Source organism: Motacilla alba, chromosome 13, assembly GCF_015832195.1.
Source record: "Motacilla alba alba isolate MOTALB_02 chromosome 13, Motacilla_alba_V1.0_pri, whole genome shotgun sequence".
Lineage (NCBI taxonomy): Eukaryota > Metazoa > Chordata > Aves > Passeriformes > Motacillidae > Motacilla > Motacilla alba.
In genome coordinates this window covers 16690388-16715125 of record NC_052028.1, presented here as the reverse complement: position 1 = coordinate 16715125, position 24738 = coordinate 16690388, and the positions used below count along the sequence as shown (strand labels likewise).

At 57.5% G+C, this 24738-nt stretch overlaps 3 protein-coding genes across 3 annotated transcripts; 1 reads left to right on the top strand and 2 right to left on the bottom strand.

The window, feature by feature from the left end:
* Positions 1-3803: 3803 nt before the first annotated feature.
* IL17B (interleukin 17B) lies at positions 3804-5620 on the top strand. Its single transcript, XM_038150392.1, has 3 exons — positions 3804-3824; positions 4713-4999; positions 5140-5620. The coding sequence occupies exons 1-3, from the start codon at positions 3804-3806 to the stop codon at positions 5387-5389; spliced, it is 558 nt and encodes a 185-aa protein (XP_038006320.1). The 3' UTR covers positions 5390-5620.
* Positions 5621-6429: 809 nt separating this feature from the next.
* PCYOX1L (prenylcysteine oxidase 1 like) lies at positions 6430-9383 on the bottom strand. Its single transcript, XM_038150083.1, has 6 exons — positions 9275-9383; positions 8861-9067; positions 8263-8437; positions 7972-8183; positions 7743-7883; positions 6430-7236 (listed from the first exon to the last, which is right to left on the bottom strand). Exons 1-6 carry the CDS (start codon positions 9381-9383, stop codon positions 6578-6580), a joined length of 1503 nt encoding a protein of 500 aa, XP_038006011.1. The 3' UTR covers positions 6430-6577.
* A 2202-nt stretch (positions 9384-11585) lies between these two features.
* On the bottom strand, positions 11586-22830 carry GRPEL2 (GrpE like 2, mitochondrial). The gene is made up of 4 exons (XM_038150447.1): positions 22669-22830; positions 18529-18685; positions 17315-17396; positions 11586-15415 (listed from the first exon to the last, which is right to left on the bottom strand). Exons 1-4 carry the CDS (start codon positions 22734-22736, stop codon positions 15057-15059), a joined length of 666 nt encoding a protein of 221 aa, XP_038006375.1. The 5' UTR covers positions 22737-22830; the 3' UTR covers positions 11586-15056.
* Between the last annotated feature and the right edge of the window lie 1908 nt (positions 22831-24738).

Genomic DNA, 24738 nt, shown 5'->3' with positions numbered 1-24738 from the left:
GATGCGCCGGACGGACGCGCATCTTCCGCCGCTCCGGCAGCCGCTGGCCCCGCGCCTCCGGTCCCCCGGAGCCTCCTGCCTGGGGTGCTGCTGTCCCCCCAGCCCCAGTGGACAGCCCGGCTCAGCTCTGCCTCCCGACGCCCGAATCTGGCTGTTTTAGGATGAAAAAGGGCGTGATTTACAGCCAGCCCCAGCATCGCCCGGCTGCCCGCCCGGGGAGGCAGAAGGCCGCCGGGGGAGCTGGGTTTGGGCTGGATGAATAATATTGTGCAGCCGTGCAGGGCCCGGGCCAGCCAGACCTCGGGCTGCCAGCGTGGCCACCCCTCCTGCCCACGGCAATGCCCCTTCCCTCCCTCGGGAAAACCCCTCCTGCCCTCAAAGTGCCTCAAAGTGCCTCAAAAGTGCCTCAAAGTGCCTCCTGCCTCTTTGGGGCGCAGAAGAGGAGGGGTGTTTGTCCCACAGTGGCTCGTGGGGGAGAGCACCCATCCTGCTCGATGCCAGCAACAAATTCCTGGCCGCCCTGTCCAGCCGTGCCTGCCTCTGTGTTTATGCAATGGCAGGAGCCGGCAGAACGAAGCACTTTTTGTTTTTCCCTTTTTTGAGAGTGGGGAGTTTTAATTCCCACCAAACAATGTTCTTTTTCCAGCAAGCTTAAAATAAGCCTTTTTGGCTCGGGCGTCTCTGGAGCCGTTGTGCAAATAAGGATGTGAGCTCCGTGCTCTGCCGGGGCCAGCACTACCTGCCAGGGGGGTTTTGGGGGGACCCGGGCCTGACCCTCCTCCCTCCACGGCACAGGGCTGGCTCTGGCCGGGACAGCTGGCCGGAGCTTTCCTTTGATGAGTGGAAAATGTTGCTCACACAGAGATAGGGACGAGGCCGTGCTGGAGCCTCCTGCCAGAGCCGCCCGTCTGGCTGGGGCGGGTGTGTGCTGTGCTCAGGTGTGCACGAACCCCACGAGGAGCTGCGTTCCGGAGCAGCCTGCTGCCCAGAGAAGTGGCCATGCCCTGCAGAGGGGCACCAGCAGTGCTGCTGCCCGTCGCCCAGTGCAGATGGAGGGGACTGCAGCCCCCACCCCAGCAGCCCCCACCCCTACAGGGACATCCCTGCTTGTGGGAAAGTGCACGAAGCTATTTTCTGCCAGCCTGGAGCTGTGGCCTGACTTCCCCTCATTCCCTTACCCACAGTGCCCGTGGTGTGCTGTGCCACACGATCCCTGCCCAGCACATCCCTGCTGCCAAGCAGGAGCACGGCACGACACGGATGCCCTGCATCTCTTGGGCTGGGGTGGGCTCCATGAGGCTTATCCGGCAAACAAACGCCTGGGTTCACTCAGGCCAGGTGGAGCTTATCTTCACAGCCTCTCCCACCCCATTTGGATCCCCATTCCCCATCTCCAGGCCTCGCTCTCCACCCGAATTTCCCGTGGCAGTGTGGCAAAGCGGTGACAGCAGCAGAGATGAGCAGGTACCGAACCTGAGAGCACCTCTCCTCTCCCCTCCGGGTAACCCCCGCCCAGGAGGGGTCCCAGCACTCCAACCCCAGCTCACCCTGCTCCCGCAGGGATGGCACTGCAGCCGGGACGGGCACACGGAGCCCCCCAGCCCTCCCACCCCAGCCTGGAGGCAGAGCTGGCCGTGACCCAGCCTCCCCATCCCAGCCCCTTCCCTGGGGTGAGGCCGGTGGGGAAAAGCCTCCCTCGCCCGCCCCCGCCTCCCCCAGCTTATCAAATTTGGCCATGTCTGAAAAGGCCTGGTTTCCTTTTCACCAAAAAAGATCAAAACTGGGTAATTGGCTGCCGGCACAGATGCCTCTGCGCCTCTCTCATGTGTAAACAGCATTGCCGAGCGCTGACACAACGCAGCGCACGCAGGCGCCCGGGGCTGCCACCGGCCCGGCCGGGGCTGCCGCAGCAGGGCTGAAGTGGCTCCGCGCAGGCAGGGCTTGGCTCTGCACCCCAAAAAATGCTGGTGGCCAAAGGCCGGGCGCTGCCGTACACCTGAAGCACGGGCAGGTGGTTGCGGGGCTCCTCCGGCAGGTCCTGTGGTGACAAAAGGGACACTCCGTGCTCGGGTCACAGCCAAGGGGACAGCAGAGCCTCGAAGCGCTGTGCTGGGCTGTCCCCGGTGGGCTGGGGCTGGGGAGAGGCCAGGCTGTTCCCTGCTGCATCCCAGGGCCGGCAGGAGGACGGGGGACAGCGAGAGCTGGGGGTGCAGAGACCTTTCCCCGGTTTATGGGCTTTCCTAGAGGCACAGTTCACGGGCTGGGAAGAGGAGGTGGAAATTTCCCTCTGCCCTACAAAGCTCAAGGGCCTTCAGATCCCCGGGGATGCGCAGAGAGCGGGAGCAGGAGGGAAACGTCCGAAGGAGCGGGGCACAGCCTGCGGCCCGGGAGCGCGGGGAGCAGCGGGGAGGCACGGGGGGCGGAGGGATGCAGGGAGGGATGGAGAGAAGGAGGGATGCAGGGAGGGATGCAGGGAGGGATGGAGAGAGGGATGGAGAGAAGGAGGGATGGAGAGAGGGATGGAGAGAAGGAGGGATGCAGGGAGGGATGGAGGAGGGATGGAGAGAGGGATGGAGAGAAGGAGGGATGCAGGGAGGGATGCAGGGAGAGATGGAGAGAAGGAGGGATGGAGAGAAGGAGGGATGCAGGGAGGGATGGAGAGAAGGAGGGATGCAGGGAGGGATGGAGAGAAGGAGGGACGCAGGGAGGGATGGAGGGCGGGATGGAGGGGCGGAGGGATGGAGGGCGGAGGGATGGAGGGCGGGATGGAGGGCGGGATGGAAGGCGGAGGGATGGAGGGAGGGATGCAGGGAGGGATGGAGGGCGGGATGGAGGGCGGGACGGAGGGCGGAGGGATGCAGGGAGGGACGGAGGGCGGAGGGCGGCACGGAGGGATGGAGAGGAGGAGGAGGGATGGAGGACGGGAAGGACTGGGAGCGGTTGGGTGGCGGACAGCACCATCGCGTGGCTCTCGACCGCACGGACAGCGACAGAGCAGGGCGGGCAATGCCAGCCCCTGTCCCCTGGAAGGGGAATTACAGCCAGCACCTCCGTGCCTCAGTTTCCCCCACCGCAGCACCCTGCACCGCGGTGTCTGGCCCCGGAAAGCCAGGGCATCACTCAGCACACCCACCCCCCCGCAGAACCACGGCCAGATGTGGGCACAGCTGCTGTGTCCCCATGGCAGCAGCTGGGGACAGCACAAGGGGAAGGGTTTGGGGACAGACAGGCCAAGGGAGCAGAGAGTGATCGGTGCCATCATCTCACTGCTGGGCAGAAGGGTCTGGGGGCTCCTGGGGGCTCCTGGGGACAGCAGAGCTGCTGCTGGGGGTGGCTCACAGATGACAGCGGGCCCTCAGCCCCAGGTTACCTGCTCACCTTGCTGCCAGCACGGGACACAGCCACCCTGTTCCTGCTGCCAGCCCCTGCTCCGCCAGCCCAGCAGCCGTGTCCCTCCAGCCTGCCAGGGCTGTGACCGTGTTGGTGACACCAACAGAGCCCAAACACCCTCCCCGGAGCATGTTATTGCCAGGAGAGCCCCTCAGGGCTGCCTGCTCCAGAGGGGACCCGCCACTGACCACAGTCGCCAGCGCCAGCAGAGCAGCGCCCGGGGCGGTGACGGGTGGCCGAGTCCCAGACCACGCTGGCCCCCTGCCCTGTCTGCTCCGAGCCTCCCTGGCACCTTGGGGACCGGACACACCTCTGGCAGGGCACAGCCGGGGGCTGGGGCTTTCCCTTTTTAGCTGCCCGGCTCGCAGGGACCGGCCACAGCGCAGGACGGCGGGCGGCTCCCCTCCGCGGCCATGGAGCGGGCTCCAAACCTGGTAGGTGCCTCCCCGGCAGCTCAGGGCTTGCTCCTCGTTTTCCCTCTCGAACAGAATTATTTGCATGCTTGTTTACCTGGGGTTGTTTGCTTTGGAGGTGCCCGCTGTGGCTGCCAGGGCCATGGCCCCCGTGCCCAGCAGGGTGAGGATGCTGCAGCCCGGGAGAGCAGAGCCGAGCCAGCCCGGCCAGCCCGGCACCGGCCGGGAGAGCAGCCCTGGCCGAGCCTCCCTGCCCCGGAGAGCTGCACACCCACGGGTGGGCACGGTGTGGGGCTGCCTGGGCACTGCAGGGACACGAATAGCGGCGAGCAGGATTACAGAAAGCAACTTTGTTCCCTGCTGGGCAGCCTGCCGGGCGGGCGGCAGCACACGGCTGCTCGGCCCGGCGAGGCCGGAGGGAGAAGGGAAGGAAAAAAGGCATCTTTTCTCTCTCACCGTCCTCAGAGCACAGAGGGAGGGAGAGGAGGGCTTGGATAAAGATCTCATTCTTGGCTGTCTCATCTCTGTGAGGCTCCTTTGAAACCAGAGGCTGCCCAGGTACAGCCTGAGCTGGGTCACTCCCAGCACGCAGCTGGCTCAGGGCGGGCAGGGAGGGGACAGGGCACAGCTCGGGCAGCACAGGCAGGGGCACTTGGGGCAGCACAAATTGCTAGGTGCAGGCAGGGTGAGGGGCAGGCATCGTGACCTGTGCCCACCATCCCTGCAAACTGCCCTCAGGTGTTTCTCACCTGCAGGCCAGCACGGCCTTTGGGCATTGAAGGTGCCACCTCAAAGTCAGCGTGGTCCTGCCATCACCTGGTGACTCCTGGGAGGAGGGAGAGCTCCCCTTCCATGCCAGTCCTGCAGCCCAAGCAGCCGCTCACCATCCTCATCCTCCTTCTTCCTCAGCTGCTCCTCTGCATCTTCACCTTCGCCATGGTCCTGGTTCCCGAAGCCAAGGACCAGAGCAAGGCAGCCAAGGGCAGGAGAAGGGGCCTGGCACGGGCACCAACAGCCCCCCCTGCCCCGGCCTGGGCCCCGGAGGAGCCCTACACCAGCATGGCAGAGTACGAGCGCAGCATCCAGGACATGGTGCGCCAGCTGAGGAACGGCTCCGAGCCGGGGGACACCAAGTGCCAGCTGAACCTGAGGCTCTGGAGGTCCAACCGGAGGAGCCTGTCCCCCTGGGCCTACAGGTGAGCTTGGGGCAGGGACTTTGGGGACAGGCAAGGTGGCTCGGGGCTGTGGCAGGATGTGAAGCAGAACCCACTTCCCCCCAGCCACCCGCCGCCCCCACCGCCATCTCTCCAGCCTCGTCCCGTTCCCTGTCCTCCAGGATAAACCACGACGCCACACGGATCCCAGCAGACATCCCCGAGGCGCGGTGCCTGTGCAGCGGCTGCATCAACCCCTTCAGCATGCAGGAGGACCGCAGCATGGCCAGCGTGCCCATCTACAGCCGCCTGCCCGTGCGCCGCCTGCTCTGCCCGGCCCGGCCGGGCCACGGGCCCTCGGGCAAGAAGTGCCACAAGAAGTACCAGATGGTGATGGAGACCATCGCCGTGGGCTGCACCTGCATCTTCTGAGGCTGCAAAGCTACGCCCTGCAGCTCCCCCAGTGCTGGGCATCTAACCAGCTTGCTCTCGCTTCCACAGCTTGCCCAGCTCTTTGGGAGAGGCCACCTGGCTGGGCATCAGCGGGAGGGGAGGTCCCTGTGCAAGAGCTCCTCAAAATTCCCCTGCAGGCTCCTTCAGCCTCAGCCCCAGCAGCTGCTCGGGGGACACCCAGTGCAGAGACAGCCCCTGGGAGTCACCCAGTCCCAGACGCCAACTGTCCCCAGCCTCCACGGAGGAGCTCAGCTGGGGGAGAGAGGGAGCCAGCTGCCCATGGTCCCTCTGGCTGGGCAGGATCAGGACCAGGACCATGATCAGGATCAGGATCAGGCCTCCTCCCTTCCTAAAGTCCCCACTTCCCTTTGTTTGTTCCATCGCTGCAACAGCTTCTGGCAACACCCAGCCCTCCTGTCCTCCCCAGTCCTTCCCAGTCCTTCCCAGTCCTCCCCAGTCCTTCCCAGCCCTCCCACAGGTTCCTCTGTGCCACGCTGGGCAGCCCAAAGAGCGGGGCGAGCTGCTGGTGGTTTGGGCAGCTTCTGAGGTCTCAATAAAGCGCATTGCTGGCCCTGGTCTGAGCTGGCCCTGCCTTGGCCCCTCAACGCTGCCCCTCTGTCCTGCCCAGCTTCTCCCACTGAGGCTCTTCTGCCCCCCAAACACAAGCCTGGGCACCCGCAGAAGCACAGAGCAGCTGGCAGGAGCTGTGAGAGCCCTCCCTGCATCCCTGGGGCACAGCAGCAGGGTTGGGCTCCAGGCATGGGAGAGGCCGTGGGATCTCCAGCCCTCCCTGTGAGGCTCCCAAGGGCAGAGCCAGGAAGGCAGGACAGACTGGTGGGAGCTGGGAAGCTCGGAGGGGACCCATCTGCTGCCAGTGCCAGCCAGCCTCACCCCTGAAAGCCCCCCAAGATCCCTCCCAAACACAGTGACTCTTTTTCAGGAGAAGGCACAGGCTCCTTTTCAGCAGAGCCTGGGGTGAGGGAACAGGGAAACTGAGGCACACGGCACAGACACAGCAACACTGGGCAGGAACTGTATTCCTGAAAGCCTTCAAGTCACCGGGACAGCCTGTCCCTTGTCCCCCAGCCCCCCCGGCCTCCCCAAGGCAATAAATACTCCCCAGACTACCACACACCAAAGCTCCAGGCCCACCGCCCCTGATGGGCGTCACAGCTCCGTCTTCACCTTGTGCATCAAGTCCTTCTGGTCGATCTTGTCCAGCTCCTGATGCCAGCGGTTGTAGGCCAGCAGGGCCACGTTTTTGGCCGCCACGGCCGTCATCTCCATGGAGCTGGCCACCCACTCCACGCCGCTGAGGTAGAAGAGGCTCTCGTGGAGCACGATGGGCGGCAGCGCCCTGGCGGCGTCGTAGCGCGGGTACGTCTGCCACTCCGCCACCTGCACCGAGTAGTAGGACCTGAAGAGGGTCTTCAGCTGGGGCTTGTCCAGCGGCTGCTGGGACAGGACGCGCCACACCGCGGCCTCCTGGGGCTGCTTGCGCCGGAACGCCGCCGAGATGTTGACGGGGCAGATGTTGTCCATGGCGTGGAAGAAGAGCTCGGGGGTGTCGGTGGTGAGGATGCTGGTGAAAGGGAACAGCTTGGGGTCGGGGAAGCCGAAGTAGGAGGAGTTGAGGTAGCCGTGCACCACGGAGGTGACGGAGGGCTGGAAGGCGCCGGGGAAGTCGGAGATGGGGGGGTCGAAGTTGTCGAAGGTGAAGTTGCTCCTGCTGGGATGCAGCGGAGTCGTCACCACCACCAGGTCGTAGAAAGCCGAGCCCTGGCCTTCGGCGCTCTCGTAGTGGACCTGGTACAGGGCTCTCCCCTCTGAAGAGAGACAGGGGACAGTCAGGAGCAGCCCTGAGGCCCGGGTGGTGCTGCCCTGACCCTCTTCTTTCCAACCTGAGCTCCATCCCCTGGTTTTCCAGCACACACCAGTGCTGGACCACAGCACCTGACGGTTATGGATGGGCTGCTGGTGCCTTAGGTTGGCACAAAGGCTTCATGAAGACATAAAATGTTTCCAGAGAGGCCCAGCCTAGTGAGGGCAAAGAGGACTGGGGGAACACAGCCCACATCCCAGGCCCCAGATATTTTTCTGCTGTAGTGGATGGTGCCACAGGAGAACCTGATGGACCTCAGGAGGGAGGGAGGGCAACCTCAGGGCTGAGGCTGGTGCTGCAGGGTCCCCACTGGATCAGACAAAGGGAGAAGGACAGACCCTCAGGCCCTCTCCCAAATGCCTCACCAGGACCAGGATGCTCTCCAGCCACAGCCTTCTCACCAGCCTCCCACCCAGGTGCACGCAGAGCCACACCTGTGCCCAGGCTCACCCGAGCTGTGCAGGGAGATGCCCGTCACCCTGGCTGAGATGACATTGGCTTTGGTCAGCTTCAGCAGACCCGAACACACCAGCTTATTCCCTCCTTCCACCGCCCAGGTGCTGCCCTGCGCTCCCGCCAGCGACATGGCCCCTGCAGAGAGGAAGAGGAGGGTGGCTCCACGGCCTGGCCGCAGAGGGGACGCTGGGGAGCGTCACACAGCGAGAGGAGGTGGCTTCACCTGCGAAGGCGGGCACCAGCACGGACTGGCCGTAGCTGGAGCGCAGGACGGCGGCGATGACGTCGTCCACGAAGCGCTGGGTGACACCCACCTCCAGCAGGGACTCGGCCACCGAGCGCTGGGTCATGTTCACAAAGGCCTCCCCCCCCAGCGAGCGCAGCAGCTCCTCCAGGCTGGAGAAGGCGTAGCCGTGTGCCTGGTACTTGTAGATCCTGGAGGGGACAGGAGCAGGAGGCACCTGGTGACACCTCAGTGCCAGGAAAACCCCCCCAGCCCCACGGGCTCTCCTACCTCATGAACTTCTCCATCACCTCCTCCACCCACATCTGCAGGCGCAGGAAGCTGATGCCGTAGTGCCACCAGAGGCGGAAGAGGTTGAGCAGGTACCAGTCGGTCTCCTCCAGGACGAAGTGCTCCCCGCTGAAGATGGCGCTTTTCCCGGCCACCTCGCGCCGGTGCTTGAGGCCTGCGGGAGCACAGGGAGCACGTGGCTGCCCCTCCTGGCTCCTGGGAAAGGCCAGCACTGGACACGTCCCAGCAGGGATAGGGGCAAAGATGCTCTTGGAGGAGCATCAGGAACGAGAGACCCCAAGGCACGGCTTCCCAGCCACATCACCTTGGGGCGTCTCACGGAGCTGCTGCTGCCTACTGGGACAGACTGGTAGGAGTTCGTCAACAACCGCCCGACACTAAAGCCACCAGACCCCCTGATGGTGACCACCCCGTCCCCTTCTCTCTCCAGGGACAGCAAGGGGATCACCACATTCCTTGGGTGCCAAGGGGGACGGGCAGAAACCCTCCCCACCACCCCGAGCACAGAGCCCGGGGGTGCCCAACACCCACAGCTCGGCGAGGGAGGCCGTGCAAGCGCTGGAACTGCCAGTCTCACCCAGGATCTTGACGAAGTCCTGCATGTGGAGGCTGAGGGCGTGGATGGAGGCTCCCCGGCTCTCATACTGCTGCTTGTTGACCGTGACGGTGGCCAGGCGCCCGCCCACGCCCGCCGCCTCGTACACGTCCAGCTGCACCTGCGGCCCGAAGTGCTGCTGCAGGAAGTACGCGGCGGCCGAGCCCCCCAGCCCGGCGCCCACCACGGCTGCGGGCGAGAGCGGCCAGAGGCCGGGTCATTCCGGGGGTCCCGCCGCTGCCCCGGCCGCCTGCGAGCGCGGGGATGCGCGGGGATGGGGATGCAGGGTGCGGAACGCTCCGCGCCGGCCCCGGCGGGGCTGGAAGCCGGCCCGGAGCTGCCGGCCCCGCCGCGGGCTCCCGGACGCCCACCCGAGCCCAGGGCATCCCCGCGTACCGATGGAGCGCGGCGCGGCGCGGGCGGCGGGCGCGGCCGGGAGCGCGGCCAGCAGCGCGGCCAGGGCCGGCAGCAGCGGCAGCGGCAGCGCGGCGGGCGGCGGGGCCATGGCGCGGAGAGCGGGGCCGGCAGCGCCCGCCCCGGCCCGCCCCTCCCGCAGGCTCGGCCCCCGCGCCCCCCGCGCCCGCCCCGCCCCGGGCCCGGCACGGCCGGGGGAGGCGGCACCGGCCCCGCGCACCGCAGGGCGGAGAGTGGCGCGGAGGGGACGCGGGGGACACGGACGCCCTGCCGGCATCCCCCTGCCCTCCGCTGCTCACACGCGTTCCACTGCCAGGGCCCAGCCTGAGCTGCCCCGGCAGCACCGCGCTCCTGCCGCCGCCGGGCCGGGGCCGCGGTGCTGCCTGAGCGCGTTTCCATCAGCTCCGTGTGCACCGGGGGATGCTCGCAGAGCTCGGGCCCCGGTAGAGCAGATCACGTTTCTGTCAGCTCCGGGTGATGCTCACAGAACTCGGGCCCTGGTGGAGCAGAGCACGTTTCCATCAGCTCCGTGTACACCGGGTGATGCTCGCAGAGCTCGGGCCCTGGTGGAGCAGAGCACGTTTCCATCAGCTCCGGGCACACCGGGTGATGCTCGCAGAGCTCGGGCCCTGGTGGAGCAGAGCACGTTTCCATCAGCTCCGTGTGCACCGGGTGATGCTCGCAGTGCTCGGGCCCCGGCGGAGCGGAGCAGGCTGGGTCCTGCCTGCCTCATGCAGCAGCAAAGGCGTTTCCAGCTTTCGCTCGGACTCGCTGCCCTGGGCAAAACAAGGTGCCTGACAGCGAGCGGTTTGTGCCAAGGGCATCCCACGGGAGCCCGCTGCTACTCGGATTACAAAGGATAGCAAAGGCTGAGCAAAAACTCTCGAACAGGTTGGACATGTAATTACAGCCCCAGAGCCTGCTCCAGCCCAGGGCTGGCTCCTCACCAAGGGACAGAATTTTGTTTGAGAATCCATCGCTTTGTCTCCAGGAAACACAACACAAGCACAGGCCCCTTCCTTTCCCCAGCCAGGAGCCACTTCAGGCCTTCTGCACGGGGAGCATGTACAACCCTGAACCTCAGGGCTGAATATTTGGGGTGGGCACAGACAAAAATTACCCTTGCTCAGCTTCCCCCACAATGAGCAGGATCCCACCGGGATGGGGAGATGATGATCCCAAGCAGCTCAAAACACAGCACACAAATATCTTCGCAGCACATCTCAGGTTTTAACAAGCTCTTACTTAACCAGCCTGATTTCCCCAGGGCTGTGGGCGACAAGAAATCTGCTGTGCACGCAGCAGGGCTCCCAGGCAGGTCAGCACTGCTCCCAGTCCCCTCCCTGCTTGCAAGAGTTTGGATATTTTATCATGCCGTAAGCAAAATGCTCTGCCCCAAGCTCTGAGGCTTTTCTGTGGTGGTTTGAGAACTCCCAACTCTCACTGTCGGCTGCAGAGAAAAACCAGCAGAGCCAGAAACTGCCTAATGGCAGCAGCAGGATTTCCTGGGCTGCGGTGCATTTCAGCAGCATGAGGAAAAGCCCTGTAATGGGCCATCAGCCCTGCAGCACGGCTGCCTTTGCTGGCGGATCTTTAGCACGGGAATATTGATCTCACCCTCAAAAAGGCTATCTGTAAATGGTCTTTTGCAAATGCTTTTATTGCAGGGAGAAGTGCCCGGGGGCATCCAGAGCTCTGGGAGAACAAGGCCCACCCACAAGTGGCACGGCAAGAGCAGGAATTTAGCCCAGCTATTTTTGCAGAGAATGAAATCTGTTACAAACACGCCCTCACAGAGAAAGCCTCGTCTTTTCTCCCACAAATCCCTGAAATCGCATCCTGCCTGCGAGCAGCACGGTGAGAATGCACCCTGTAAATTAACCCACCCCTAAGTGCAGCGCTGCACAATCCCCCGGACTGCTGCAGCACAGCACACACGGGCCAAACAGGCGGCAGAGCCCAGCGAAGATAAACCCAGAGATCCAGATTTCAGCTGTTGGCAGAGCTCTGCTGAACCAACCAGGCAGAAAACACTTCTCTCATCATCAGGAGCAGAAGGTGTGGAAGCGCCTGGGCAGGTTATCAGTGCAGGAATCACTGACACCAACCCCGTGTGTGTGTGCATTTCTGGGAGTCCTCCTAAAGCACGGTTAATAAAATGTTCAGCCAAACGCTGCTGCGGCCTTTTCACAGACAATGGGACCAGGAACAGCGAGAATCCTTCCCATGTGCAGCCCCAGCTGGCTGGAGCTGGAACGAGGAGCAGCTTGGGGCAGGGAAAACGCAAGAGAAGTCACTGCAATTCTTCTGTTTTATTAGCAAATGGACAGTATCTGGACATCCAAAGGAAATCAGACCTTTCCAACATCAACTCAGATGTTGTTGTCAATTTCTTGCACTGCTCTCACACATCTCTGTCTTTCATACAGCCAGAACCTTTGGGTAAACAAAGAGCACAGAAACACACAAAAATTACAATATATACACGTTTCCCCCCGCCTCATTGGCCTTGGATTTTTGGACATTAGCAACGCTTTGTTCATTTGACTTTGCAAATAATACCAAAACACCTCGAGTTTTAAAATAAAAAAATACTACAATATTCACAATATAAAACTTAAATACTTTTTTTTTTTTTAATTAAGGTACTGCTAGGAGCTATTGAGTGATCACAGCTCTTCCAACAGAAGCTCTGCTGCTGAAGCACTGCAAGTTCAGGTTGACAAAGCAACATCCATTTTATTCTGCACTGCTCCTGGTCAGAGTTCAGATCTAGCCATGCTCATGACAGTGCCACTGGAGACTTGTCCAGGTGTGGAAATGACTAAAAGGTACGTGACACTTCCTCTGCTTTTCCTGCCCTGCTCATGTACTCCTGTGTTTTATTGAACAGTCAGTGGATAAAGTGACTGCAGAGGAGCAGTCGTGGGTCAGTGCCCTCCCTGCAGGAGCTACAGAAACAGGGCAGGAAAAGCAGCAAGAAGCAAGGAGAAATTCAACCCACCCTTCCACAATCTCATCCAGGACAAAAAACCACATCATTAAGTGTGCTTGAACGGCAAGAGAATCAAATTTTACCTGGGAAATCTGGATTCTGTGGTGGAACCCAGGTTTGGTTATTTCATTTTCACTTCGCCTTTCAAAGGAAGCAGAAACTGGGACAAACAACAGCTACAGGATTTATCTCTTTGGTAACATCTGTGAAAGTCTCTCAGCACTGCCTCCGTTTCACAGGAATCATAAAACCCGACAGGATCCTGGAGAAGTTTTGGAGGTTTCACTGGGAGAAGAACTTGTCCCAAATGAAAGAGGGCCTCTGTGAGGATGGGAAACACTGCAGAGGAGCTGGATCCCTCCGAGTCCTGCAGCAGCCACCCTGCAGTGCCTCAGTGAGAGCAGACCCCAGACAGACCAGCTGATAAATCCTCTCTCAGTACACACAGAAGGCCGGGAGTGCATTTTAGGGTATTTCCTTAAGGCAGAAGTGGGTGAATACTGACTGAGGAGACAGGCAGAGTTGGCAAACCCAAGTTGGACTGAGTGGCTGTAACATTTTTTTCACAGTCCAGCGGCTCCATGGGTGAGTTTAGAGAGGATTTGGATCCCATCACTCCTGGTCACACCCAGCTGCAGCCTCTCTGAGACAGAAAACTGTCTGTAGTGTAAAATGCCTGTGCTTGTTTGGCTCCTTACAACTGAAGTTTCACTTTCACAGTTGGCTTCCAGCTCTCCCCTCATACTGCAAGACTCAGCTGGTACAGCAGGGGCTGAAGAGGTAGCAGAGACCCCCCTGTTCCAGCTCAGGACATGGGTTCCTCACTTTTGAGGAAGAACAGCCAGATTTGTAGTGTCACATTTCATGTTTTACCCATTCTTCTCTGGAGAAACAGCTTACCCTGGTGACCTGCTCAGCAAAACAATGGATAGGAAGTCCTGTTTACCTCTGAAACTTCCAAAAACATGGTAATAGTACAAGACACTGAACAAGAGGTTTGCCCATGAGCTAAAGCTGCCAGAAGTGCTGTTTCAGGGCTGAAATCTCAAGTACCTCCCTCAGAACGCACTGCACAGAGGCAGAAACCCACACTCCAACAAGGATCCACTACAGACTCACACCACAGCTGCCACTGGAAAAGGTGGCATGAAGCAGGTTAGAAATGTGCAGGCTCCTGAAATTTCTGGGGTGCCAACCCACTAACTGCACACGGTCTCCCCAGTGAAAGACTGGCAGTATTAAAGGCTGTGACAATCCTGAAGTCCACCACAAAAGGGTTTTTCAGCTGAAGACTCCAAAGGAATGGGAGAAGAATAAATTTGCGTCCAAACCAGGGATGGCATCCACTCTAAAAGTAAAGCGTTTTTGGAAGTGCATTTGTCAGGTTATGGAACCAACTCCAGAAAGAAAAAAGGAAGGAATGAACAAATCAGTAAGAAACAAGCTGAAAACCAACCATTGCTGGCTCTGTGGCTTAACTGTTCTTCTGTCATTTGACTGTTTGCTGCTCTGCAAAGGGTTAAATTCTGATCCTCCTCAGTGACTGCATCCCTTCAGCTGAGATAAATGAACTCCCAGGCAATAGGGCCAGTGGGAAATACATATGTGCTGTGACAACAACATGCCTCCAACCAGGAGGACAGCTCGAGGTCAGCTTTCACTTCCTCAGCCTTCTGCTTCTCTTGCTTTCTTGTCACCGCTGCTAAATTTGGTTCAAGGGCACTTGAGACTTTGGAGCAGAGAAGATTTTTCTCCTTGCATCAAAACCCAAAAGGTTTCATATTTACTAGGATCAATGAAAGCAGAATCAGAATGTGGATTGGAAGTTGGTGTAATCTGAGGATCTCTACCGGAGAGCTGAGAAAATAGAACTGTCCAGATTTCCTGCTTAAGGGCACAGCTCCATTTTGCCAGCAGCTGCAACAAGGAGCACATAGTTTATCATGCTTGAAAGCTGCACAAATACCCACCAGGGAAGAGAAATTATTCTCCTCTAAAACACACATTTGGGTTGGAGATGAAGAGATGTGAGGACAGTTTTCTGGCTCCACCACAAATCACCGTTCCCTGTTTTACCTTTGGGAACAAAGAGTCAAGCTGGAATTTTACCTGGAGAAGGAATATCAACATTAGTCTGACCTAACAAGTGAATTCTTTTTAAACCCTCATCTCTATGCAACTCTAGTACAACAGAGATTCCATGAATTCCAGATTGTTTTCCTGAAGCAACGTAAGAAAAAGCTGCCCCTAAATGTTATTTCAAGTGATCATCTTCACCCCACCTGAGGGGTCTGGGGACAAGGGAAGACATCAAATCCAGGTGATCATAATACCCATCCCTCTGGCTTTTCCCAGTGCTTTGCACATGAAAAGCCTCACCACATCCCTGTGAGGTAGGTCAGTATTATTACAGTCCCTTAATCCCACTGTGGAGGCAGAGAAGTTCCTTTCCTGGAGGCCACTGCAGGAATCTCCCTCAGAGATGGAAGAGAGAGGTAAGAAGAGAATTTCCCTTTCTCTCCACATCTCCCCTCCTCCCCGTACAAACCACGGAGAAATAAGCACAGAAGGAGGCTACAGAGCCCCAAATTTCTGACAAACACCAGGACTCCAGGGCTCCAAGGAGGACCATTAGACACACGAGTACCTCAGAACGAACGACCCCGAAGCCATCCCGCGACACAAACCCAACTCAATAAATAAGTAAATACACTCAGCTGTGACCGTCCCCAGCCCAGCAAGGTCCCGGGTGGAGCAGCCGGAGCCACGTCACTCCTGTGCCTCCACGGCCACGCCGACCAGCGCGTGCCTGATGGTGCGGCCGTGCAGTTTGTAGCCGTCCTGCGTGACCAGCGCCACCGTGCCCGGCTGCATGCCCTCGGCCGGCACGTGGCAGATGATCTCGTGGTCGTAGGGGTCGTACCTGCCCCCGACAGGGTTCATCTTCTGCAGGCCGTGCTTGGCAAAGACGCTCTGCAGCTTGGCCTCGATGAGGGAGAGGCCCTCGTAGATCTTCTTCAGGGTGGGGTTGGGGTCGCTGGGCTCCTCCGCGTGGCCCGCGGCGCTCTCGGCTGTCTTCTCCAGGATGTCTGCCACCTCCACCAGGTCCCTGCAGAAACTCTGGATGCCTGCAGGAAGGAAGTGGAGGACAGCTTACAGAACGTCCAGAGCTCCAGTACCAAGGACAGACAGTGGTTTGGAGGCACCTTTAAAGGTGCTCTTTGATTTGAAGTTAATTGAGCAAGACCAGGAGGTGTCTTCTGATTGCTGGAACCAAAGCTCCAGCATTAAGAGTAATCCAAAGACTTCCCAAACCAAGGTACATGCAGGAAATGCACATCCATACCATGACCATACATATATTTGGTGTTCCTGATGAAGCAGAGCATTAATGTCTCACTCCAAGCGGTTTTTGTCATTCAGGACTCTGCTCCACACCCCCTGCTCCAGTCCCACTGACATAATTTTGTCACACAAATGCCCATTCCACAGGGAACAAACACAATGGGGGGAAGCAAAAACAATGCATGGCTATTCACAAGAACAAAATCCCCAATTTATTCATAGCTTAAAACCACTGTGGGAGGACTGGACCAACATGGTCCTTGGGTTGGTCATGAAAAGCCAGGCAGGGTTTGTCATTCCAAAGGCTTAGACTGGCTGCATTTCCAGCAGGGCTTTCTTGCACGGTGCAGAAATTCCAGGAAAAGCTGCCTCCCTCAGTTACGTAAATGTCATAACTCCCTGACTGGAATGACACATGAGGGAAACACAGGAATGAGGCAATAGTCAGGTGCTGTCTGCAGCTGTCCATGTGAACAAAGGGAGAGGAAGGAGACGCAGAAAAGCAGCAGACAGAAGCCCAGCAATCACCACTCCTTTCATGGAATCAGAGGCATTTAGGCTGCTCGAGACCTTTAAGATCATCAAGGCAGCAGTGTCAAGGCCACCACTAAACCATGTCACCCAGCCTTTCCAACACCTGCAGGGATGGTGTCCCCACCTCTTCCCTGGGCAGCCTGTGCCAGTGCTTGGCAACCCTCTCAGTGAAGAAATTTCTCCTAAAATCCGATCTAAACCTCCCCTGGCACAACTTGAGGCTGCTTCCTCTTGTCTAACCTCTCATCGATTGGGAAAAGAGACTAATTCCATCTTGCTATGATCTCCTTTCAGACTTTCCTCTTATCTACACATCTCCAAGTCTCACTCTGTGAGCGATTTCTAACAAAGAACTTATTTTTTCTTCATGCTACATATCAAATCCCAAAAGCTCAAAACCCCCTCTCAAAATCAATCATCCTGTTGTTGATTATCTCCAAACTCAGCAGCCATTTTACAGCACCATGGGTGGAAAGTAAGAAAATACAGCAGCTCTAATTTCAAGGCTGCCAGAATTAACTCACAACAAACCTCCTGAGATCCATGCATTATGGAGAAAAACAGGTTTTCATTCTCAGAGATGCTTCTGGCACAGTGCAATGCCTGAGCAGCACTTTCTTCCCCCTTCACCTGCTTCTGCTGCCAAAGCTACAAATCCAGCTCGTTTCACTGATGCTAAAATATTTCTTTTAGAAGTTTTAAACATCTAATCTAGAGATTGACAACTACTGCCCCAGGCTGCCTCTACCTCCACTGAACTGAAGCACAGGAGGCTGTTAATACAGAAAAGGAGATCACAACCTGATGACACAGCTGAGTATAAAATGCACCCTGCCTGAGCCAATCCTCAGCAGAGCCTGCATTTTCAACCAAGTCAGCAGAACTAAACTCAGCTGCACTGGGATTATTTAAAAAAAAAAAAACAGTCACAATTCTGGGATTCTGTGGGTAAACCTGATAGGACAGGACACAGCTGGACACAGAGAAAAAATAGTGATTAAGCCCAGATATCAAGAGTCCAGGCCAAGCATCACAGCAGGCTTTGAAATAAACGTGGGAGGGCAGGACGGGGGGACAGAAAAGCTGCTGATCAGCATTTTCTGCTCAGGCAGGCAGGCCAGTGCAGTAAACACAGCTCTTCTGCTTACCAAAGAGTTTGGCATCTTCCACAAACTTCTGCGTTCTCCTGCGGACGTTCTCAGAATCGGCCAAAGCTCTCCGGTATCGCTCCTGCAACCAGAGGGGACACAGGAGGTAAAACCCTCTCCTGACACTGCAGCCCCTCAGAAATGCTTTAAAAAGAGCAGCTTGGGCTGGGCTGCACGTTTTCGTACAAAGACAAGTCCTTCTGCTGATTAACCAAAAACTGCAACTCTTTCACAAGACCCAAGGAAGGCCAAAAATATTCTGGGCACCGAATGGCTGAGTTCAGGTGACCAGCCACTGTCAGGCTGCTGCTGAGATCCTCCTCTCTCCAGCAGGCAGCTCTGTGACAGCTGATTTCTCACTCAGTGCAGGATTCTCAGGGTGATTATCCCCAGAGCAGCCCGGTGCTGTGGTATTTAATCCTCCCTCAGTCACGTGTGTTCTTCAATATAGAACCTGATTTCCATCACACACGGGCACTTAAAAGGGCTCCCCTTCTTGGATAATCTGGATCCAGTGTGACAGAAAGCTGTTAAGGAGTGTCCAAAGGAGGGACACGAGGGTGGGGAAGGGTCTGGAGGGGCCATGGAGCAGCAGCTGAGGGCACGGGGATTGTGCAGCTGGAGAGGCTGAGGGGAGACTCCTTGGGGTCTGCAGCTCCTCCCGAGGGGCAGCTCCCATCTCTGGGGCAGGGAAGGGCTGGGGCTGGGCCAGGGGAGGTCAGGCTGGATTTTGGGAAAGGTTCTTCCCCCGAGGGTGCTGGCACTGCCCAGGCTCCCCAGGGATGGGCACAGCCCAAGGCTGCCAGAGCTCCAGCAGGGTTTGGACAGCGCTCCAGGGATCCCAGGCTGGGATTTTGGGGGGACTGTCCAGGGCCAGGAGCTGGGCTGGATGATCCTATGGGAACTCAGGATATTCCATGACTTTATGCCAACATGTGACACTAATCAGCACGAAGCTACTGCCACAAGGCTGTGAAAGAAGTGAGCAGCTCCAACACACAGCTTTTCCTGCCAGGATCACACCGTCAGCGCCCTGCTGCTGGCACTGCTGACAGATGGTGTTTTGGGGAAAGGCAGGGTGGAATTTCACCCTCTCACACTCAGGGCACAGCTGCTCTGGAGCTCTGCGTGTGTCACAGCATTCAGGGAAAAATCCAGGGCTGAAAAGCAGACCAAGCCAAGGGGACTGAAGCAAAGGCATGCAGCACACTCACAGTTAAGTCCCGGACTTGCTCTTCCAATTTGATGGCTTTGTGCTCCAAGGCACAGTCAGAGAGGGGGTGCTTGGGCTCCTCGCTGGGCTCCTCTGGGCCACACTCATCTCCTGTACTCCTCTGCTGAGCTGCAGTGCTGAAAGCACAGGGGCACCCTCTGAAATACAAGCGAGGGACAGAGAAACAAAGCTGAGGAATTCAGGGTCCATGAGAATTCAAGGTTAGTGTCATTACTAAAAGCAGGCTCTCTTAAAAGAGGTACATGGGATTACAGACACAATTTTAGTTCTCTTCAGAAAACACAGACAATCAGCAAAGAAACACAAAGAGGTGGTTTTAAATTCTTTTATTTTAGACTAACACGGCACACAGAGGCTTTGCTCCACTTCTTTGGCACACCTTCAAAAGAGTCAGATTTTCACAGAAACACAGAATAAATGAGCTTGGAAAACACCTTCAAGACCACCAAATCCAACCTGTACCCAACCCCCACCTTGTCACCCACCCAGAGCCCTGTGTGCCACATCCAGTCATTCTTGGACACTTCCACCACCTCCCTGGTCTTTCCCATAATAACTCTGTGATTTCCTGACTGTGTTTCACTCTCCCTCCTACTACACTTGCTTTTACAAACCAACCCAGACAGGGCTCATTCCTGCCAGCGTGAGCCTCAGCTCCACCTCCCTCTCACACCTCACACCAGGAAGAATCTGCAGAACAAAAGAGAATTTACTTCCATACCAGCTCCATCCAGGAAACATTTCAGCACACACCTAACAAGGAAGGGTGTATTCTCCTTTTTTGGGAATACCTGGGCTCTTCCTCTGAGCAAAGCTTTCAACACCCCCATGGTGCAATGTTTTATATCCCCTCTGTGCAATGTTTTCCATACATTAAGTGCACATCTAGCCCGTGAAAGGCAGCAGAGCCCAGAAATCCCTGTGCTGGCACCAGCTCCTCTCCCTGTGCTTTTACAGAACAATTCCACTCTGCACAGAGACTCTAATTTCGACCCCAGGATCGATTCAGCTGAGTTCACATTACCAGGCCTGCACCATGAAGCATTCTTCCTCTTCAGCGAGGCTGCAATGCTCAGGTTCAATGTCACACAAGTGCACAGAGTTTGTCCTGGGTCTATCATGAAGCCTCAGTGCTGTTCAGCTGTTTTGCCCCCTTTATTCCAGTACTGGAGCTGAGCGGAATTCAATCTCAAGGAGTTAAACCAGCTGAAAAATAACCCTATAAAACGAGAGGACTTTTCTCTCAGTGTCCCTGAATAGGTCTGCTGGCAGATCAGATCAGTGCAAGTGCCCTGTACCAAAGAGAAGCCAAATATGTGAGATGTGGGGCAGGGAGGAGGTGTCCCTGAGGGTTTAGGCTGGCTCAAGCCTCAAAGCCCAGCTCAAGAGATCTGTATCTGCCCAAAGACCACCAGGCATCCCCTCCCACCCCTGTTCAACAGCCCAGATGTTTCCTCACTTGAATCCTTAATAGCAGGGTGCTAAATGTCCCACAGCACTAATGACAAACTTCCTCTCCCCACCGGAGGACATTTGCATGTGCAGTTTTTATTAAGTGGGTACTTAAAACATCGTCTGTATGTCAAACCAACAAATTATGTGCCAAATACAAACCTCAAAGTGCTTTCTCTCCTTACACTTGCTCTAGAGGAGGATGCTCCTCAGACTAATCTTTAAGAACTGTCTGGGTTCCAGGAATGCCAATACAGGAAAAAAACCCCAACATTTCACCCCTGGCTGCTGTTTGGGGCACAAGACCTCATCCTGAATGATTTTTAAGATTCCTGTCACATTCCTTTTAATGACTGATTAACAGCACTTTATCAAAGTTAGAGAAAGTAGGTAAAACTAGAGGGAGGACAGAGCAGAACCCCTTCACCAAGCCTTCAAAAATAAATCTGAGGCTTTCTTGGCACATAAAAACGTCCATGGGAAGCAGCAGCTACAAGCTTTATCCTTTATCATCTCACATTTCATTTCAAAGAGCTGCAGGGATGGAAATCAGCCATGCTACAGATGAACCAAAGAACCCGAGACGAAGCTGAGAAATATCGCTGGGCCCCTCAGAGTTGAAACTCCTGTGTTTTAAAAATAGGCTGTGCAGCTCAGTAAACTCCTCTGCCCCCGAGATGCCAGAGCTGGGGAGGTTTTTCTCTCTGCCGGTGGTTACTGGCAGGGATGGGTGTGTTCTGCGTGGGAGAGGGGCATGGAGGAGCCGGTCCCAGCTGCCTACGTGGAGCAGGGAGCTGCCTGCATGGACTCCTCTGTGCAGCCTCTGTTCCCAAATCCCAAATCCCAGAGCGCTCCCCCGTGCAGGGACATGCCCTGGCAGTCACATGCTGCCCGGAAAAGTTATGGCCAAGAAATCCCAGCCTGACTCCAGAGGGAATTCTTCAGGTCTGTTATGCGGGGTTGAAAACGCCGCTCAATTTACTCCTTGCTGCAGGATGAAAGGAATTCCCCCCAACAAGTGGCAGGAGCTATTTACAGGCTGTCCACTGAGTGGGCTCCATCTTCTAAAGGCTGGTTTGGTCACAGCTACCCTAAAAATAGGCCTGGATCCCACGGGAGGAAGCCGACGCATCCTGAAGTGACAGCCACGTGGATGTCGCGGGGCGTGTAAGGGGCTTACACAAGCTGGTGTTACAGAAAGATTTACAAAGCGATGTCACAGAAAGCCAAAGACATAAGAAAGAGCAGAGAAGCTGATTGCGGCCATATGGCTTAAGCCAATTGTCCTTCAAGATTAATATTTCAGTGAGGAGAGAGGGTTTCTGGTCAGGGCTACAATGGGATCGTCACCTCCTTCTGGAGCACCCGACCATTCCGAAGGGACACTCGGCTCTCTCTAACCAAGGGTCCTTCCCAGCCTGCCGGAACACTCCCTCCTCCTCCCAAATCAGCATGACAAAGCTCTGGAGTGCTGAGGCACACAAGAACATCTGCACTGGTTCCAGCTCTGCCGAGCCTGCTTTGGAAGGAAATGTAATTACTGCCAATTCCTTCGCGCTGTTTCAGCAGGGAGGGACTGCAGAGATAATGCAGGGCAAGGAGGGGACTGTCCCGCTCTGGGGTGGCCTCGCCTCCAGAACCGGGGCAGTTTCGGGTGCCAGCAAGTGAGAAAGACCTAAAGCTCTTAGAGACTGTCCAAAGGAGGGGCACGAAGATGGTGAAAGACTCACGGCACATTTTTCAGTGGGACAAAGCAGTTTGCATTCACATAAGAGGAAGAATTTCTTGACATGCATCTACATTTAGTCCCAAACACAGCTGCCTTTACTATGTGCTGCAGATTTATTATATGACATTTAAATAGTCTTTTAGTGGTGTTTCTCTTCCAGAAAAAAAAAAAAAAAAGACAAACAAAAAAGCCAACAAACAAACAAACAAACAAAAACCCAAAACAGGCATTTTCGCTTTTTTTCTTTTCACCTGCCCACACTTCACTCAAATAACCAAAGCACCTTTATGGATTTCTCTTTTCTAAGCCATACCCCATGATGTAAAAAGAGCATGAGTGGACATTGTTCCTGTCTAAATATTAAGACAATTAAATGGATTCTCTTCCCGCGACCACCCAAAACACACTGATAGCACATGTGCTGCCTCGCCACCAGAAACAAAACCCGAGGAGCACATTAAACCTGAATAATTAATGAATAAATTAATGAATAGATGATTCAGCCGGGCGAGACACAGAACCCACCCACAGTGGCAGGAAACCACCTCCCAGCGTGACTTACCGAGCGCGGAAACGCTTTGCCTTAAAAACGAACAATAATTTCCCCCCAAAAAATCACTTTTCTAGGAAAGGAGCTCGGTTATGGGGGTTATTTCTGCTCCAGGGCGTTTTGGGGAGCGCAGAACGGCACCGTGGGGTTCGGGGGTGGGATGGGGAGCGGCGGGGGATGATGGAGAGCGGCGGGGTCTGGCTGTGGTCGGGATCGGGGTCCAGATCCGGGCCAGGGTCGTGGCTCCGGGGCTGTGGATCCGCTGCCGCCCCCGGCGCGGCGCTGCCCGGGCCCGGCCCCGCGGCGCTGCCACGTCTGTCCCCAGCACCCCGCGGGTCCGGGCCGGCCCTGTCCCCCCAGCCCGGCCGGTCCCAGCCCGCCCCACGTACCTGCCTGTGCCGGCCTTGCCGGCCGCGGGCAGCAGGGCCCCGAGGCGCCGCAGGGAGCGGGCGGCCATGGCCCCGCAGGAGCGGCGGAGCGGCGGCGGCGATGCGCCCGCCTCAGCGCGGAACTACAGCTCCCACACGGCCCCGCGAGCGCCGGCCCGGGGCTGCGGCGTGAGGGGAAGGCGGACACGGGGAATGAGGGCGGGCGCAGGGTGCTCCGCCCGCCGCCTCACACGGGCTCCGGGAACCGGGGACTGGGCTCCGGGCACAAGGGACAGGGACCCGGGCTTGGCTCCGGGAACCGGGACTCGGCTCCGGGACCCCGGGCCTCGGCTCTGGGCTCAAGGGGCAGGGACCTGGGCTTGGCTCCGGGACCCCGGGACTCAGCTCCGGGACCCGGGACTCGGCTCCGGGCACAAGGGGCCGGGACCCGGGGTTTGGCTCGGAACACGGCTGCTGTGCCCCGGGACTCGGATCTGGCCCCGGGCTCCGGGACTGCGACCCGGACCGAGCCCCGGTGTGCCAAGGATCAGACCTGGGCACGCAGCACCGGTGCTCTGGAGCTCGGCCCCAGTCACTGCTCCATCCCCCGGGTCTCGGCCCCGGACCCAGCTCCATCCCCCGGGACTCTGATTCTGACCCGGTCCCAGCTCGGGAGAGTTCGGCCCTGGACACCGGGTACACAGCTCCGGTCCCCTGGGCTCGGGCAGGGGCACACTGCTCTGTCCCCCGGGACTCGGACCTGGTCCCCACAGGGCTCAGACCCGGACACAGCTCTGCTCACCCTGACACACAGCTCCCGCCGCTGGCTGGGCGGGTTAAAGGTGATAACGCGACAGGTTTCACCTCTGGTTCAGAAAAGGACTGGAAGAGACTGCGAGTGTTCCTTCCCCGTGTGAATAAACGTTAATCAAAGCCCAAAGGCTTGGCCAAAGTTGCCAACAACTGCGTGAAGGATGAGGGGGAATGGCTTCAAACTGCCAGGCGGCAGGGCTAGATGGGATATTGGGAAGGAATTCTTCCCTGTGAGGATGCTGAGGCTGTGGCACAGGGCGCCCCAAGAAGCTGTGGCTGTCCCATCCCTGGAAGTGTCCAGGGCCAGGGTGGATGGAATCTAGAGGAACCTGGGATAGTGGACGGTGTCCCTGCCCCTTGAAATGAAATGAGCTTTAAGGTCCCTTCCAACCCATGCCAGTCTGGGATTCTCTGATGTGCTTTCAGGGAGCTGCTTGTCCCAGCAGCTGCTGCCACAGGGGTGCTGAGCCCAGCCCAGCCCCTTTCCCTGGGAGCAGGAGCAGCATTCCCACCCTGTTCCCTCAGCCACAGGACCGGGCAGGCCAGTGCCAGCGTTTTTATTAAAAGCTGCTTACCTAGGTACTAACACAGGGCTGTGGAACAGCAAGCTCCAGAGGTTAATTGTGGCAGTCCATAGCATGAGCAGGTGATGGTGACTCCCTTGTTCCCAGCACAAAAGCTGGGGCCTTTCCATTCCTGTCCCTTGTTTCTGCCCGTGCTGAATGACCCTACTCTATTTCACTTTTCTACTCCAACAGCCCTGCTGTTTTGTTGTTCTTTAATTTTTAGACTTCCCTTCACTCCATTTTGATCACATGCCTTACCAACCTGTGTCTGAGTGCAGCAGCCCGAGTGTGAACGTGCTGTTGGCCAGGAGTCAGCCCCGTCCCCTTCCCTGCTCCCCCCAAAACCAGCATGGACCAGGGCAGGAAGCTGGTCCTGCCTCCATCCCCAGCCCTCTGCAGCACTTCTAAGCTGTTTAGCAAAGGTAAAAGTTGCCCAGTGTTAATTTGCTTTCCGATGCTGACACCTGAGCTTCCTTCATTCCAAGGGAAGGCAGCGTGCCCTCACCCTTCCTGCCTGGAGGACAAGAAGGAAATATTGGACAAAGGCACTTGGTTGAGGCACAGCAAGCCCGAGCCACGAGGAACCCTGAGATGAGACCCTGCAGAGCTGGGAGCAGTGAGCAGGGTGAACAACTGGCATCTCTGAAGCGGCTGGTCCTGAGCAGCTCCCGAATCCCAAAACTGAGGGGGCCAAAAACCCCAACGAGTCCAT